This window comes from Chenopodium quinoa, unplaced genomic scaffold, assembly GCF_001683475.1.
Source record: "Chenopodium quinoa cultivar QQ74 unplaced genomic scaffold, ASM168347v1, whole genome shotgun sequence".
Taxonomy (NCBI): Eukaryota; Viridiplantae; Streptophyta; class Magnoliopsida; order Caryophyllales; family Amaranthaceae; genus Chenopodium; species Chenopodium quinoa.
The window spans coordinates 983,975-1,002,904 of NW_018743050.1; the positions used below are offsets into that span (position 1 = coordinate 983,975).

Below are 18,930 nucleotides of genomic sequence, written 5' to 3' on the forward strand. Positions count from 1 at the left end.
TTTTTTTTTTTTTTTTAGAAAAACCGATTAGCATCTTTTATAAATCAAAGGACAATTTGTCCATAAGAATATAAGAAAATATATGAGAAGGATAATGATTTTCCCACACTTGTTCGGTTGTTCCACATTGAAAGGCTAAAGCCATAATAACTTTAGTTTTAGGTTATATATAACTAATAATAAACTTCATTGGTAATAAATTGTGTATAAATGGTACAATATACTTTTATACCAACGAATAAATATATTGTTGTTCCTAATAAAAGAGATGAATTTCAATCCTAACATTTTCACATTATGAAACTCCATCAAATACTATACATACGAAGTATAGCATTAAGCAAATAAAATTTGTACGTCCTCTCTTCAAATAATATGTATTATTAAGTTTCTACATAATTATACAACCTCAATTGATAATTCTTCTCGAAAAACCCTTCAATTAATTGGTTGTTATATTTATTCAATAGGCCTGTGGTTTATGTTCATACTTAAAGATTTAGTTTTTTTTTTTTTACTCATTTTCAATTTTTTTTGTTTTGGCTTTTTTCTATCCATTTAATGACTATCCAAACATGTCTTCAGAATGAACAATACAAAGCTCGATAATAACTACGAAGAATGGTCCTATCACTCCTATGTCATATTGTCATCCTATATGGTTCATTGTTTCGAATTGTATTGTGATGAATAGTACATTTTAGAGAATAATAAGAAAAAAGGGGTGTAGATAGAATACTAAGTTATATTTTTTTCATATATATGCTACTATATAATTTGCTAATATAAATTAATTTGGAGGACCCTTTTATTTGCATCAGTTTACACCTAATTCATCCTTATCTATAATAAATAAAGTCTAGACAGACACAAAAACATAACTGAAAATTCACGTACAACTGCTATTTTTATACAATTAAAAATGTGTCGCAATCACTAATTATATATACCATCGGTCATTATCAACAAATGCTTATAATTTAGTGATAAACGCGTGCATCACGGTGGGGTCAAACTAGAGATGGCAATGGATCGGATTTGGATCGGGTGGAGCTTCACCCGCATCCATCCATTATCCTAATTGCTCCATCCACATCCATCCGTCATCCGCTTCACCCATCATCCATATCCGTCCGTCCATCATCCGCAGATGAAACGGGTGGAGCGGATGACAAATAGATGAGTACTAAAATGTAAAAAAAACTCAGATAAACTTTAATTTTCGGTTATTTATATAATAATTTTTTTAATTTATTAATAAAAAAGAAACAATAACAACATATTGTTTGAAAAATTAATTTGCAACAAAAAAAAGACAAGTAATTTTCTTGCACATTCTATATTTTATTAGTAAAATTCTTTGATTAAAAAGTTAATATATGTTAAACGGATGGGTGGATGGTTAGCGGGTGAAAAAATATCATCCACATCCGATCCGATCTATTATCCGCTTCATCCGTCACCAGCTTCTCATCCATTTAATTCGGGTTTTCGTCCATTTATTTTAAGCGGGTGGAGCGAATTAGCGGATATCCACTTAAGATTGTCATTTCTAGGTCAAACCCTTTTCGAAGCACGTTGAAGTAAAGATTCTCTTAAGTCTTTTCCTCTAAATTCAAAGAACTTTGTCAGTAAGTATATTAGATCAGGATGAATCATGCAGGTTTATGATATGACATTACACTGTATATCAAACAAAATCATTATATTTATCAATATAGAAATTTGTTTTATAGATTAAAAGAAAAGGAACTTTATAATCTATTCTATTCTCCATATGTCTAGAGGACCACCAAATTGGAACCAATCAAAAATTTTAAATTAACAGTGATGCGTTAGATATGACGATAATCAAACAGCCTTGCATTTCAAATAAAAATTACCATAAAGTTCTTGAAAGAGGCAAATGCGTGGATAATGACAACCTCATATCAGAAAATAGTTTAACTATCTAATGACAATTATCTATAGTTTTTGTTGGAATAATACAAATTACAACATACTAAATTGTAACATAGTACTATTACAATAGCCTTTTATATAAGAATGATACAATGAATGAACTTAGTAAAAGAATCCCTCGTACTAGTTTAAATTTGTTCAATGACACATCCAAGGGAGGTTGTATTCAACATAAACTAATTAAATTTATTTTCCATGTATAAGATTAGTGAAGTTGTTCGATCATTGACTTCCTATAATCTTTCTTCAATTCCATTGCAACAAAATAAACATTAAGTGGTCCATTTGTGCAATACTTGTGAGATGATTCAAGGGGAAGCTCTTTGTTTTAGCAACGGAGATGGTGCCGGAGGCATGCACCATGGTCATCCTAGCAACTTGTACAATGATGTGGTAGAGACGAGCTTCAATGCTGGTACCGAGGGCATACACCATACACAGTCGGTTAGGTCAATTCTTTTTAGCTTATCAATCTTGAAGGAGAAGATCCACAAAGTTGATTCATTTGTGAGCATTTTTCTTACCCAAGAAAACCAATATCATGCTCATAGTACAATTAATCAATTGACCTCTTCGATGGCATTTTCAAGCATGGCTAATCTAATTCAAGAAATCGTTCAAACCGCCTCATTGATGATGCTCAACTGCGAAAGGATGGCCCTTGGACCAACACATGTACAAACAGGTAACACTAACAACAACATCAATAATAGTACTAGTCATGTACATGTAGATCAAGAGCAACATACAATGCAAAAGGCTAATAATAATGGACTTGTCCAATTTAGTGTAGACGAGGTTATAGTCAATAGCACTAGTCAAGGATTTTTGGATGGAATTAACTTCAACAATCACCAAGCAATCAACAGGAAAACGTACCAAGAGTTAGATGTGTCGACGGAGGCTTATGACTTGGTGGAGGTAGATGCGGCTGATCTACTAGCAAAGTACACCCACTATTGTCAAGTATGTGGTAGGGGGTTCAAACGAGAGGCAAACCTAAGGATGCACATGCGAGCTCATGGGGACAAGTACAAGTCAAGCCTCATGAGCGACCCCCTTAAGAAAAAGAACAATGAAGAAAACAACACGACGAAAAAACCTCCCAGGAAATACTCGTGTCCACAAAAAGGATGTAGGTGGAACAAGAACCATGTCAAGTTTCAACCTCTAAAGTCGATGGTGTGTGTACGAAATCACTACAAGAGAAGCCATTGTCCCAAGATGTTTGTGTGTAATAGGTGTAATACTAAGGAATTCTCGGTCCTTTCGGATTTTAAGACGCATGAGAAGCATTGTGGAGATGTCAAATGGTATTGTTCTTGTGGAACTAGTTTCTCTAAGAAAGATAAGCTCATGAATCATGTTGCTTTGTTTGTTGGTCATACGCCTTTGATTTACCCATTGGTTATGCTTTCGGATAGTAGGTAATGAAATTGTTTTAAACCCTTTGTTTCTTTGTCTTCTATCTTTTTCATGAATGTGAAACCAATTGCTTCTATTCCCCCCTAACAAGTGGACTGTTTTATACTAGCTAATCAAGGTTATCTTTTTATTTTTTTTCTCTCTTGGCAAGGGGTTTTTTCTATTAAACAATTTTAGTTTTAGTTTGGTTCCATTAGAATTTGATACAGGTTTTTGGTATATATGTTACAAATCTTAACAACGATGTAGCCCATTAAGCGTAGAGTTAGCTAGTATCATCTCATGTAAAGATGGCACCAATCAAGCAAGGTCGTCCCATGCCATTGCACGTTCTAGCATGAAAAATGTGTGCCATACCACAAACACGAGATATGCATGGCATGACATTAATTGTATTGTGTGTATATGGTTGTATGCCAAGACAAGTCTAAACTACAAATATTTTAGAAAAGCAAGAAACAACCTGATCCAGCCCGACATGACTAAAAATGGTAAAATAAATTACATTTGTCATACATATCCAAGCACGACACATTACGTTGACAGCTGGCGTGCCCGAGTTGCAATTTTGAAAATTAGACACAACACGTGGAGAGTATGATCGATTTTGGCCAAGCCTAGCCAAGCCCATGGACACATCCTAGCATGGGCCAAAACCATCTTTACTCTCGTTATCATGATATCTTCATCTTTACTCTCATTATCAGGGTATATTTTTAAATTCTGGGATTTTTTAAAAAAAAAGAATAAAAAAAATTTTATTTTAACTTTTATGGAGATTGATAGAAAGACAAAGCGAATGAGAATTTCACTCGATCTTACTTTATTTAAATATTTTGTGTAATTTGTTTAACTAACACTCCTACTACCTCAATAATATACACGTATATACTCCCTCCGTTTTTAAATACTTGCTCCATTTCTCAATACGCGGACTTTTAAGAGAAATTGGCGAAAGTAATAAAATATGAAGGTGGTGGGGTAGTTGAGAAAATGACATCCACATAGACTGTACTACACTGCAAATCTTTTTTTATTTATTTAATTTTTTTATTTATCATCATACTATTTCAAAAACAAATTAGACACAAAGTAATTTCAAAAATTTATCACCCTCCTCTTATATATACACCCTTTCATCTTCTTTAATTTCATCATTCCTTGTTTTATCTCTCTCATCCCTCTACATTTATACAATATTTCAAGCTTGCTTTTACTCGGTCAAGGTTTTTTCTCTTGCAATCTTTCAAGTTCTACTCTGTGAAGGTTTTTCTCTCATCAACTCATCCCTCCGCAATTTTATTTTTTGTTTTTATTTTTGTGCTCTGCTTTTACTTTGTGAAGGTTTCTCTCCCATCTCTCTGCAATTTTTTGTTTTTTGTGCTCTACTTTTACTTTGTGAAGGTTTCTCTTTCATCCCTCTGTAATTTGTTTTCAAGCTCTATTTTTTTGTTTTTGTGCTCTGTTTTTACTTTGTGAAGGTTTCGGTCTCATCCCTTTGCAATTTGTTTTTCAAGCTGTGGGTTCAAGCTCTATTTTTAATTGCTCTGTGAATGTTTTCTACTCCTCTCAATATTAGTAAACTTTATAATATGCATTGTTAATTTTTTTTTTCAAGTTGTATGTGCTCTGTTTTTAATTTGTGAAGGTTTCTCTCTCATCCCTCTGCAATTTTTTTTCAAGCTCTTTTTATTGTTTTTTTTTTCTTTTGTGGGTGTAAGTTCTGTTTTTATTTGCTCTGTGAATGTTTGCTACTCCTCTCAATATTATTAAACTTAATAATATGCAATATTATATTTATTTTCAAGCTCTTTTTACTTTTATTTTGTTTTTGTGCTCTGCTTTTACTTTATGAGGTTTCTCCCTCATCCCTCTGCAAAAAAAAAAAAAAAAAAAAAAAAAAATTCAAGCTCTTTTTATTGTTTTTTTTTCTTTTGTGGATTCAAGCTCTGTTTTTAATTGCTCTGTGAGTGCTTGCTACTCCTCTATATATTAGTATTAAACTTAATAATTTGCATGTTAATTTTTTTTGTTTTTTTTCTTTTGTAATGTAGAGATGTCCGAAGATACCTATTCGGTTCCTTTATATGATGTCAATCGTAGTTTGATCGATCGCAAACCCCGGTTTGTTTATGATCACGAACTTATTCATACAACATTGATGGATACTCTCAACTGTACGTGGGTAATTAAAGAAGAACACCGTTGGATTAATTTACATGTGCCTTTGAGTGATTAAAATTTAGAGGATGTTGGTAATTTCCTACCTTATATTTAAAATAATAAGAGTACTCAGTAATTACTTTCACAAGTCATCAAGTAATTCTAATTTTTTTTTGTTTGTATATATTTTGTTGGGCAGATTGTTGATTTCTTGAAATTGCTGACGTAGTGCGAGCTAAAACTCAAATGGCCGAAAGTTCAAGTCCTAAAAACTACATAAATGGAGTGGTGGGATATTCTCTATCAGCCAAGCATCTAGCTGAAATATGTAGTGATGATGATACGGGTAAGGATTTATTTGGATTATTAGGACGTACTGTTGGGCTATGGGTCCCTTCCTATGTGGAGAAATTCCATTTTATGTTGTGATTGTTTCGGGACAACTAGTAAAATTTTGATCTTTCAAGTTTGTAGCTTCTCAAGGAAGCTTAATTCTTTGACTTTTTGGTGTGCCTACCGTGAAAAAATGAGTGGCAACAAAAGGGTTTTGGATACTACTTACTTTCTGCCCGCAAGAGTAGTAAAGGTGAGTTGGAAGTAGTCGAGAAGAAGTGAGAAAGATACAGAGAGTTTCAAAGTAAGCTAGTTCACGTTCTTCATTGCGCAGCTCCAGAAATCAGCCCCGATCGAAGCTCATCCGTGGTCCGATTTAGCTCAAATTTTGACAGCTTGTCCGGGACATCTAGGGCTTCGTTTTCAACGGTTGGATTGTCATTTTCTGCTAATGTTCGTGATTTACGGGCTCTGGACAGAACTCTGTTTTTCTGGTGATGATATTCTTCCATTTTTCTTCCATTACTTTGTTCTTATGACTGTTGTTGTTTGGATAAATTGAGTACCCAACTTTTATACTTGGAATTGTGTTTGTGTAAAATTTCTTTCGTCAATATGAACAATTTGGGTGGACTCCTAAAGTCCCGTGGTTTTTACTCTTCACATCGAAGAGGTTTTCCACGTAAAAATCGTGTGTCTCTTGCTTGGTTGTTTATGCTCGTTCTTTGTCTTAAGTTGCTGCATTATATGTATTGATATTGCTGGTGGTTTTTTGAACTTGGAGAATATTTCATTTACAATGGGTGGTGATGCCTTTTGGCCTCACCAACGCCCCGACTACTTTTTGCATTTAACGAACAAGATTTTTCAGTCATATTTTGACAAGTTTGTCGTCGTCTATCTCGACGATATCTTCATGTATAGCGACGACCTAACAAGCCATTTGGAGCATTTGAGACAGGTGTTTCAGGTGTTGCGAAAGAACGAGCTATATGTCAAAAAGGAGAAGTGCTCGTTCGCTTGAGAGGAGGTGTCCTTCTTGGGGCACCGCATCCGGCATGGAAAGATTATGATGGAGCATGTCAAGGTGCGCTCCATCATCGAATGAGAGGAGCCCAAGAATGTGTCGGAGCTACGCTCATTCCTTGGGTTAGCAAATTATTCTCGGCGGTTCATCAAGAGTTATTCAGCTCGGGCAGCACCGTTGACAGACTTGTTGAAGAAGAAAGTGCAATGGTGTTGGAGTGAAATGTGTCAGAAGGTGGTATGTCTATTTTATATAGTATTTTACCCCCGTCCCTTGGTCATAATTAGTAGTGTTTTTGGCTCTTTAGTGCCACTTTTATTACTAATTGGTGTTTTCTAGTGTTTTCGTAGAATTGATTGACTTTTGCAGGGATTTGCACTTTTGGAGCATTTTTTCAATATATTATGGAGCAATTACGAGCACTGGAGAAGCACGACCAGTTTCTATAACCCTGGGCCGGTTAGAGCTATCGAACCGGTGATTAAGGGCTCGGTATATGTGAAACCGGGGCATTTGGACCAAGTATTCAAGACCCGAAGAGGAAATCCAGATTGGCCCGAAGAATTGGAGCCCAATCGTAGTCCAAATAGTGGCCCAAGAGAGCCGCCCGGCCAAAGAGGCTGGCGCCCGGAGACGCGCCCGGCCGGGCGAGGGAAGCAAGGCTGGTGCCCGAACTCGCGTTCGGCCGGGCGCGAGATTCATACTTGGAGGAAAAAGGCGCGCCTGATCGGGCGGTGCCTCGCCCGATCGGGCGCATGTTATTGTTAGAAGACGATTAGTGTCGTTTAAGTTTGTTTTAGTTTAGAATTCTGAAGGAGTATAAATACTTCTCCGTAAAACGAGTTTAGTACCTTTTTTTTTACCTTCTTTTACTCTCTCTTAATTATTTCCTTAGATTTTCTCTCTCTACTTAGCTTCTAAATTAGTTTCTCTCTCATATACTTTGTTCTCAACTTTATTCTTAATTCCAGATTTATTTGGTAACAATTTCTCTTCTCTTAATCTTAGTTATTTATTTTATTCCATTGAGCATGTCTTGTTTTATTGTTTTGATTAGTTTAGATTTAATTATGTGTGAGTAGTTTTATTTCTAGGGTTTGTGGGGATCCAAAAATAATATGAAGGGGTAATTTATTGTTGTTAATTGTCAATGCTAGATTAATTTCCTATTGATTGATTTAATGCTCTGTGACTAGATTTGCGCAGATCTTTTATGCATGAGTTTAACAATATTGATTCGAGATTCGACAAATGAGAATTGATGTTTAGGTCTAGTTTCAATAGGCAGGTTAATTTATAAATGGTTAAGTCGAGATTCGAGAGATGAGATTTAATACCGGTAAATTATTGTGTTATTGTAATACGTAGCGAAAGCCCTTTATGATCTGGTTAATGTATGCATTGATGATTGATTATTATGTTTTACCATGGAATATTATTTATTGGTGAACTTATGTCCTAGGCCTTTTATTCATTGTTTCTCCTCCTACTTTTATTCCTTCCCACTTTTACTCTTAGTAGTTTAGTTTCCTTCGATTATTATATTTTGGTTACTTTATAATCTAGATTATATTAATTAATTAGGAATAGACAGACTCTTTCTCTGTGGATTCGACCCTACTTCCCTATCTACATTAGTTAGAGGATTTAGGAATTACTTTTGATTAGGGGATACGACTTTACCCTGTCAGAAAGCCTTTGATGATTTGAAGGAAGCAGTCACCAATGAGCCTGTATTAGCACTGCCCGACTACAAAAAGTCGTTCGAGCTTCATACGGATGCGTCCGACTTTGCCATTGGAGGTGTGCTAGTGCAAGAGGGGCATCCCATTGCCTACGAATCTCGCAAGCTCAACGATACCATGAAGAGGTATCCTGTGCATGAAAAGGAGATGACAGCTATCATACATTGCTTGCGTATTTGGAGGCACTATTTTCTTGGGAGTCAGTTCATCATTTATACCGACAATGTTGCAACCAGCTACTTTCAAAACCAGAAGAAAATTAGTCCCAAGAAAGCTCGTTGGCAAGACTTCTTGGATGACTATGACTATGTCATGGAGTACAAACCAGGCAAAGTCAATTTCGTCGCCGATGCTCTCAACCGAAAGGCCATGCTCGCTGCTATCAGCAGCATCACAAGCTTTATTATTGATCGGATCAAGGATGGCCTCCCTCATGACCCTATGGCCAGAGGATTGATGGAGTTGGCCAAGGAGGGGAAGACTCGGAAATTTTGGGTAGAGGACGAGGTCCTCTACACCACCGAACATCGAATTTTTGTGCCTAAGTGGGACAACCTTAGGCGCGACATTCTCAAAGAGTGTCATGATTCAATGTGGGCTAGACACCTAGGTATTCAACGTACTTTGGCACTCTTGGAAGATACTTACTATTGGCCTCACATGCGGGATGATGTGGAAGCCTACGTGAAGACTTGTCTTGTATGCCAACAAGACAAGATTGAGCGACGGGTGCCGGCGGGATTTACTTGAACCATTTCCTATTCCGAAGCATCCTTGGGAGAGTGTGTCTATGGATTTCATCTCAGCTCTGCCCAAGTCTGAGGGATGCGGTTCTATTATGGTGATAGTAGACCGCTTCTCGAAATATGGGACATTCATACCGGCCCTGAATGATTGCACAGCCGAGCAAGCCGCCAAGCTCTTTTTCAAGCATGTTGTCAAGTATTGGGGCTTGCCAAAGAGCATTATCAGTGACCGAGACCCAAGGTTCACGGCAAAGTTTTGGACGGAGCTCTTCAAACTCCTTGGGTCAAGATTGCACTTCTCTACAAGCTTTCACCCACAGACCGATGGGCAAAAAAAAAGGGTGAATGCCTTGTTAGAGCTATATCTAAGGCACTTTGTTAGTGCCAATCAGCGAGATTGGGCTAAGTTGATGGACGTTGCCCAATTCTCTTTCAATCTGCAGCGATCCGAGGCAACCGGAAGAAGTCCCTTTGAGATAGTCATGGGCCAACAACCCTTGACTCCACAAAGCGTTGCATCTGGCTACAAGGGAAGTAGCCCTGTTGCATACAAACTTGCTAAAGGGTGGCACGAGCAGCTCGATATTTCAAGGGCCTACTTGGACAAGGCGGCAGAGCAGATGAAGAAATGGGAAGACAAGCATAGAAGACCCCTTGAATTTCAAGTCCGTGACTTGGTCATTATAAAATTGCTACCCTAACAGTTCAAAGTCTTCCGCAAGGTGCACAATGGCCTCGTGCGAAAGTATGAAGGGCCTTTCCCGGTCTTAAGGAAGGTTGGGAAGGTTAGTTACAAGCTTGAGCTACCACCGAAGCTTAAAATCCACCCAGTGTTCCATGTGAGTATGCTCAAACCCTATCATGAAGACAAAGAAGATCCATCGAGGGGTGAGTCACACCGAGCACCAACAGCGGTGGTGACTTCGTTCGAGTGGGACATCAAGGACATTGAGGCCCAGAGAGTCATAAGAAGAAGAGGGGTGCTAAGCTACAACGAGTATCTTATTCGTTGGAAAGGTCTTCAAGATAGTAAAGCATCATGGGATCGGGAGGAAGACTTGTGGCAATTCCGGGACAAGATCTTCGAGTTTGAGGGACGGCCTTGACAGGGTCGTCAAGACTCGGGTGGAGGATCATGTCACGACTCATGTCCCACACCCTTGATAGCGTCAATACGGTCATATGGGCGGTAGGCAGCAACTTGGGCCAAGGGAGATGCCCATGAGTGCTGGTAAGCACCTTCCCCCTAAAAAGCTTTATTTAGCACCCTTGGTACAATACTAGTGAACACCGCATTGACAATAACACAATAATGGGTCATTTGGGAGACCAAATGGAATCCAAATGAGCCTAAACTTGGTGGTCCACCGTTATTGGACCCAAGGAATACAATGGTGCAGCCAGAATTTCAAGGAGAGGTCCAAAACCTTCCAGAATGCGCTAGGAGTCTCGGGATACGTCCGGAAGTTTCTAGGTTGCTCATGTACATTCTTGTAGCTCTAGAGTAGTGTAGAATACTCCGGAAAGATGTACATATGAGTTGTAACTTAGAATTGTGTAGAAAGCTCTAGAGAAGTAAGCTTCTAGGACCCTCCATTTGAGGAGGTTAGAAGGTTTTAGAGAAGAACTCTCTAGTCAATTGGGAGGCCTATAAATAGGACCTTTCCCTTCATTTTGTAGTTCATTCAGACACTTGTAATCTTCTCTCAAGCAATACAAAGCACTTTCAAAGCAATCTCTCTTTGTTCACTTACTTACTTGCTCACCTAGCCATTTTCCAAGCTTTTTCACTTAACTTGTAGCATCGTACTTAGCATAGCTAAGGTTTTCGGGGATCCTTGACTAGAGTTGCGGGGGTAATTCTAGTAGGACACGTGCAAAGGACTTAGGGAAAGAGTCAGCACGTGACAAGCAGCTATTTACATTAGAAGCGAGGTGTAACCCTGAGTGGAGCAGAACTTGAGTCTTCCTTGACTGTGTCTTCTACATTGAAAGTTTCCGTAGTTGTGATAGCAGTAGGAGCATTAGGTGCAACAACAAGAGCAGTCTGATCCTTGTATAGTGAGAGCCTTTTCTGTGCTAAGGCTGGCTTTAGTGAACAAGGTTGTTTGCAGCTTCTTTCGAGGTCTAGTTTCAAGCCTTGCAAATTCAAGTGATTCTGGATCGGATTGCATCTGAGTAGGAGCATTATGAAGACTTCGTTACCCTCAGCTTCCGTAAATAGCCTTATTTTTTTAAGACTTTAAGGAACTAGTAAAAGCAAGTATTGCATAGGGACAAGCTCATAGTGTATAAGTATATTTGATTGCACCGCACAAGAGTCAACAAAAAAGGCAGTACTGTTGTGGTGAGTTGTCACAAACAACTGAGGATTGTTTCAAGAGAAGCAATCTTCGATAGTATTCCCTTAGACGTGGAGTATTATCATAGCGGATGAGGATTGTTTCAAGAGAAGCAATCTTCGATAGTATTCCCTTGGACGTGGAATATTATCATAGCAGAGGAGGATCGTTTCAGGCGATGCAATCTTCCAAATTTGGAAGCAGTTACGGGCGTAGCAGTTTTCAAGCGGGATGGCATTCTCTAGCTTGCAGGAGGTCATCAAAACAGTGAAGCAGCAAATCGGTTACTTTCAGAGACGTGTGCTCGACGGTGCAAGATACGCGTTTCTTAACTCTTTTATCTGTTTAACTAACGCTAGTTTGCAAGTATCGGCATTACAAGAGTGATTTAGGATCGCAGAACGTTCTGAATCATTCTCCGTCCCTATCGCTACTTGGACTTTCGTTTTCAAAACTTGCGTGTTTCCAAACTCAGTCAAAGTGGGGGCTTCTGTAGACACCCATTTGTGTCTCCCCAAAACCAAACCCAGTGATGAGTACCTTTCGCATCGAATCATAATCGAATGAAGCGAAAGTGTGGAAAGTCTAGTGTTGCGGATAGTTTTTTTTCTTTTCTCTTCTCTTTGTTTTTGAAAACTTATTTTAAGAAAGCAGTCAATCTAGTTTGGTTGGTCCATGATATGGGTCCAATAGTAGTTTATTTGGATGGGTCTTGACAAGAGCTTTCCAACGATATACTATAAGCCCAATTCCGATAATATTGAGGAAGTTATGGTCAATTTACTAAACTAGGCCCGGTTTGAGCCTTATATGCGGCCCAATGATCTAGGGGAAGGCCTAATATGATTTATCATTCCTAATGCAATTAGGAATGGTTTTAGTCTTCTAAATTCTTCTAGAAGGTTCTTTTCATTCATAATTCAATTAGCATTGATAAATTGACTTTTGTTGACTTTTCAGAGTTTTAATTAAAATTAAAAAGCATTTTTGAGGAAACTATACGATTTTATCCTCCTGAACGGCAAAACTTATCTGTTTTTCGAGAATGCGTCAAAAACAGGCCTGGCGCCTGACTCCAGGCATTGGCGCTTGGAACCAGGCCTAGCGCCTGGTGCTAGCCATTGGCGCCTAGCACCAATTAGCTGGTGTTGGCGCCAGCTTTGTTTTGCGTGCGTCAATCTCGTTTTGCGTGCGCCAAGTGCTATGTTTTGATATTTTATCTTTTTGGCTGATTTCTCTATAAATAACGTATTCAAAACTCCGTTTTCATTCACCTACAATCAGTTTTCATTCGCAATCATTAATTCTCTAATTCTCTCTTTAATCATTCTCCAATTCTCATCAAGTTTTCTTCTTTAATTCATTAATTCATCTTTCTCTTTTCTAAACTTTGTTTTCAAATAAAAAATTCCGCATTCGCGAGATCTAGAAACACCTAGCCATATTCGAAGTTGCCTTCGCCCAAGACGTGAAAGGTTTAATTTCTGAGGGTTTGGTCCCAATTCTTTATTTCAATTATTTAATTTAATTGTTTTGATTGTTACTTTCCTTGAAGTTACTAACGTGTGTATTTTGTTATTAGAAAGAGGTACGAGGCATCAAAGTAAGTGCTTTAATTGATTTATTGATATTATGATGTAGAAATCATGTTTACATTGTTCTTATGATATTCCTAGTATCATGTCTAGGGTAATTTTAATATTAAATATGATTCCTGCGATGCTTCCTATGTTCTTCCTAATATTTATGATTGTTAGTATCATGTTAGGGTTAAAGATTTGATTTTTATTGCTTAGTGACATGCTAGGGTTTGTTGTTAATCTTGTTATTATCATGCCTAGGATCTTGCTATTATTATTATGCTTTAATATTAAAATGAATATGATTATGATTATAATTGTTATGATTTATGATGATTATTATTATTATTATTATTTTGATGATGATTATTTTATTTATGATGATATTATTATTATTATTATGATTATTATAATTATTATTCATGATATTGATTATTTATTATGTTGCTTGATATTATTTATATTTATTGCTTGATCACACCTTTTATGCATGTTTAAAGGGAATTGGTACTTGTAATATCACGCTTAATAAGATAATTAATAATCTTGTTAGGTTAATTTGATTATAATTCAAGTGATCGCCAATAATAGTTTATTTGTGCATTAAATTCAACCAACATAGATTAAACAGGTTTAGGGTTAATCCTATTGATTGCATGTTAATTAGAAAGCGCACATGAATACGATCAGAATAAAGTAGAGGCCTATTATTAGGGCAGGTTCAATCTCTTTTGGGTTGGATTTTTACCTTCATCCCCGAACCCTTATTTGGTTCTAGACCTTATGGAGTTGACGATCTCTTGGATCGTTAAGGGGTGTAACCTTCACCCTGTGAACGGTTTACAAGTTCCTAAAACTTGTTGGCGACTCTTTTGCTCTATCTTCTTCCCTTTTGGACGCCACCGTACTTTAGTGTATGATCACAGTGGGGTTCAAGCTAGGGGTTAACGCTTGAAATTATTCCCTATAGTTTTTGGCGACTCCACTGGGGAGGATTTCTATTTTAATTCCTGAATTTGTTTCGGCAATGATTTAGAATGAGTGGATGAGACTGGAAACGTTCTACGTATTTCATGTGCGTAATTTTGATTAACATTATTGTCATATGCATAAAAAAGATCTCATTGCAAAGACCATCCGTAATGAGTTAAAAACATAGGATTTTACACGTAGGAAATTTGAGAAATATCTTTCACAACTAGGACCGAAATAACACCGCGCGAAACTGGAAAATTTTATCGAGCACAGAAAGCTGCTGAGGCATGTGGGAAGTAGCGCCAGGGGCCAGAGCTTGGCGCCAGACGCCAGCATTGGCACCAGGCGCTACAGTTAAAAACTGGCGCCAGTCTCTGATTGTTGGCGCCAACCTCCCCCAATACCGAGCCTGAAATATGCATTCTAATTTCGACCAGTTTTTCGTATTGTTTGCTCGATCCTACTTCCTGATTGAATTTTTTCTCACTTTTCTGAAACCCATATGTGTTCTACATATGGACATAACCCACTGGGAATTCATGCTCCATCTACCCGATTGAACGCTCCGTGCAACAAAGGGTACATCCGAGAATGTTGAATTCACCAAACCATGGAAGCGAGTTTTTTTCTAAAGCTCGCGGTGTCCCATCCACTCGCGCCAACCTTCACGGTTAGGCTTCCGCGCGGTGCATTCGGACAATTAACCATGACCCTCTATTGACTAAACCATATCCCGAACTTTAGAGAACTAGAGCCATGGTTAGGTTGCGAACTTATTGCATCATATTGTGCCTACTTGACTAATTGTGCATTATTTGTTGTGCATATATTCTATGTTTTCTTAACCGTTTGTTTGACTTGTGACTAAAGGAATTTGTTTAATTAATTAATTAATTAATTTGAGCTAATAAATAACTATAAAATCGAGTCATAGTTCCTTTAAGTGAACCCGGATTTTTATTCCCGTATACTGCACAAACGTCAACTTGTTTTGGTCATATCCGGAGTTATAGGAAGAACTACGAGTCCTACAACCTATGGATCTGTAGCCCCGAGTTTTATCTTTAATTTGGCGTTGGTTTCATCCAAATCAGTCACAGATAAAAAGTTATGACTAAAATACCATAGTATGTCCAGTTTAATGCTTATACGTGAAGTCTTAACTTAGTCTTTGCTTGAGTCTAGTCACATAGTCTAGCCACATGGTCATGACAAGAGTCTTAACATGTCACCTACACTCACTAGTCTTAGCACACACTTTGAGTACACATCACCATGACCATGTCTTAGGTTCATGCATGAGTCGGTCTTTTCCGTCATTTGAGTTGGGGGGTACATTCTACTCCTAATTCTTCATATCCTTCCATCTACATCATTTTCCTTCAAATTCTATTCCAATCTTTCTTCACTTCCTCCATCCATTGCATGTTGAATAAAGTTTAAGTCAAATAATTAACAATAAATATCCCCAATTTCCTTTTCCACAGTACTTGGTCGAGGAGAGAAGGGCGATTAATCAAGGATAACCTCTTTGTTCAAGTCTTACTTTTTGATAAACTGATTCGTCAAAAGAGGAAGGCTAAAAAGATAATGGCAAGTCAAGAAGAAGTCAATAAGCTTAGGAACCAATTGGTTACTGTAACTGAGACACTGAAGCTACTCACACTCAATATCGATGATCCTGTGAAGCAACAACAGATGGACCTCATGCAAGAGAGTCCAAGCAAGCTATCTAGTGACTATAAATTCCAGGGCATGAGTTCACAAGGGGTCTCGCTGGACAAGGAACTTCTTCCTCATAAGTTCAACGCCACCGACATCCCAAAATTTAAGGCAATAGATAACCTTACTTCCATCTAAGAGCTTTTGAAAACATAATGAACATTAAGGGTATCGATAAGAAGGTTTTTCCCTCTCTATTCCCATTATCTCTCGAAATCGTTTTTCAACAATGGTTCTTTTCTCTCGAGAAAGAAAAAACCTCTTCTTGGGAGTCGATAACAAACGCTTTCATAGATAGGTATAAGTGCAACATCCAAGACGAAACAGACCATAGACAACTTGAGATGTTAAAACAAAAAAAAAACGAAGGGTTCACTTCTTTCTTCAACAAATGGAGGGAAACTTCCGCTAATATGGTCTAGGCTCCTACCGAAAAAGAATCTGTGAGGATGTTTATCAAGAATCTCCAAGGGAAGTATTCAAAGCACTTAAAGTACCAACACAATTTAAATACTTTCAAAGCCGTCTATAATATAGGCATTGACATTGAAGATGACCTTCTGAAAGATAATGGTGCGAGAGGAAAGAAGAACGACCATCCTTCTTCTTCCTCTCCCATTAATGAAGTACATGCCACGAACGCCTCTAAACCACGAATCCAAAGATCAAAGAGGGTGTTCACTCCACTTGGTATGAGTTATGAAACAGCTTTCGACAAACTACATCACAAAGGACTAGTCATGCCCATAGGGCCCATCAAAGATCCAGTTCCAGAAGCCAGGCCACCCAAGTGGGACCCTAATAAGCACTGCAAATATCACCAAGGAAAGGGTCACAACACTGAGGAGTGTTGGAAACTCAAAGAAGCTATTCAAGATCTGATCGATAACAATGAAACTTCCGAGATTCTAGCCATCGAAGATGACCAAACATCCTTCAATCCATCACTTCTTATCATACCTGTAGGAGAACCCATGATCGAGACAGCTTATATAACCTCTCTCGATGAGGTGGCCATGATTGGGGAGGATGAAAGTCTTTTATTAGATGATACCAAGGAAGACTCGTCAAGTCTAAAAGAGGACGTTCGAAAACTGCAAGATGTCGTTGACATGCTCTTGAATGTGGTAGAAGGATTAGCAAATCGGGTGATGGCCATCGAACAGAATTCTCTCCAAGAGTTTAATGAAGAACTCAATGCTCCTAAGCCACGAGCAAAACGGACCATTCAAGGATACACACCAATAGGAACGACTTACAATGAAGCTTTTGACTGTCTACATGATCAAGGTCATATTCACTCCATTGGTCCCAGTCAAGACCCTCCATCTGAAAAACATTTTCCCAATTGGGATCCAAATTCCTATTGCCGATACCATATAAGTTGTGGTCACACTGCTGAAAAGGGCCTCGCCCTCAAGGATCGTGTTCAAGACTTCAGTGATTCAAATCTCCTTCATGTTCCTCCGCGCGACAAGAAGGCCAAGATTAGTAACAATAGTAACAGTGGCTGTAAAGGGAAGAAGAACGACTATCCTTCTCCTTCCGGAAACACCTACTCTAGCAACAGTGTTGGTACTTTCGACCTTAGTGAGATCCTAGCCATGGGTAATCGAAAGCAACCGAAAAGGGAATTTACCCCTATTGGAATTAGCTACGATGATGCTTTAGATCGACTCTATGCCAAAGGAATCATTACTCCCATTGGACCTATTTGAGATCCCCCACTTGAGAAGAGATCGCCTATTTGGAATCCAGACGAACACTGCAAGTACCATCAAGGTAGGGGTCATGCTACTGAGAGCTGTTGGAAGCTAAAGGAGGCTATCCAACATTTTATTGATAACAACAAGCTTCCTATACCTCCAGTTAACAAGAAGAGCGAGTGATGATAAAGGAAACAACACAAGACATGAGGCGAGTTTCAACGACAAGATTTTGTGACCTCTTTTTTCTACTTCTTTTTTATTTACCCTTTTCCCTAATAAGTCTAGCATAGGCACCTTTTTATTCCTTAGATTTATTTTGTAGGATCATTATATAGTTTCTTTTTTAATAAAATGAGCATTTATTTCCTTATATATGATCATTTCATTATATTGCATTAAAAAAAAATCCGTGTCAAATTAAGCACAAGGTATACCAATGATTTGAGGCACCCCTTGTAGCCACATCATGTCTCCTTTCACCCTTCTAATTTACAATCCTTTCTTCATAAACCACTTTGAGCCTCGTCTAATGATAGACCTTTCTTTTTTCAACCTACATCTACCTAACCTTGGGATGGGATGGTGTGTAACTTATGCAATTCTAAAAAGGCTTGAGTGATTTCAAAAGATCAAAACAAAAATAAGCAAAAGCAAAAAATAAATAATAGTGTACAAAAGGGCAAGTGTTCCAATGTCTTTGATATGAAAATATCTTCGATAAGAACATGTCTCAGATTGCGTCTCTTATCGAGTGCTCGGTACCGTGCCTGAGAAACATGAATTCCAAGTGAGTGATAGACCGCATGATCGGGATTGCCCACACTTATAAAAATAAAATAAATTCTAAAGCAAAAAGAAATAAAAAAGAGCTAAAAGCCTCAAGCATAAAAATATAAAGACTCAAAAGCAAGGTTGCACACCTTGGAGGCTAATCTAGGGTCTTGAGCCTTTATCCCCTTCTTCTTCAGCCTTTAGCCTAACCGCGTTACAACCCTTAAAAGACCTTTTTGAGGTATACACACACTTGTGCGAGGTTCGGCTAGAGCTACGTTCGGCCTGATTCGTAACGGATACGTAGGCAAATTCACATCGAGGTGCGGCCGTAATAAACATGCATTCATATTCACATTCACACACTCACACCATGATCATATCAAGGATTCCTTATTTTCATCCCTTTTCATGTAGAGCTAGACTTGGG

The 18,930-nt window shown here is 38.0% G+C and overlaps 1 protein-coding gene across 1 annotated transcript; it reads left to right on the forward strand.

The window, feature by feature from the left end:
• Nucleotides 1-2,039: 2,039 nt before the first annotated feature.
• Nucleotides 2,040-4,382, forward strand: LOC110730863 (protein SENSITIVE TO PROTON RHIZOTOXICITY 2-like). The gene has a single exon (XM_021910694.1). The coding sequence runs from the start codon at nt 2,266-2,268 to the stop codon at nt 3,391-3,393; it is 1,128 nt and encodes a 375-aa protein (XP_021766386.1). The 5' UTR covers nt 2,040-2,265; the 3' UTR covers nt 3,394-4,382.
• The last annotated feature ends 14,548 nt before the right edge of the window (nt 4,383-18,930 follow it).

Bases quoted from the DNA above. Each gene is read 5' to 3' on its own strand.
- LOC110730863 (XM_021910694.1), top strand. From the start codon at position 2,266: ATGATTCAAGGGGAAGCTCTTTGTTTTAGCAACGGAGATGGTGCCGGA.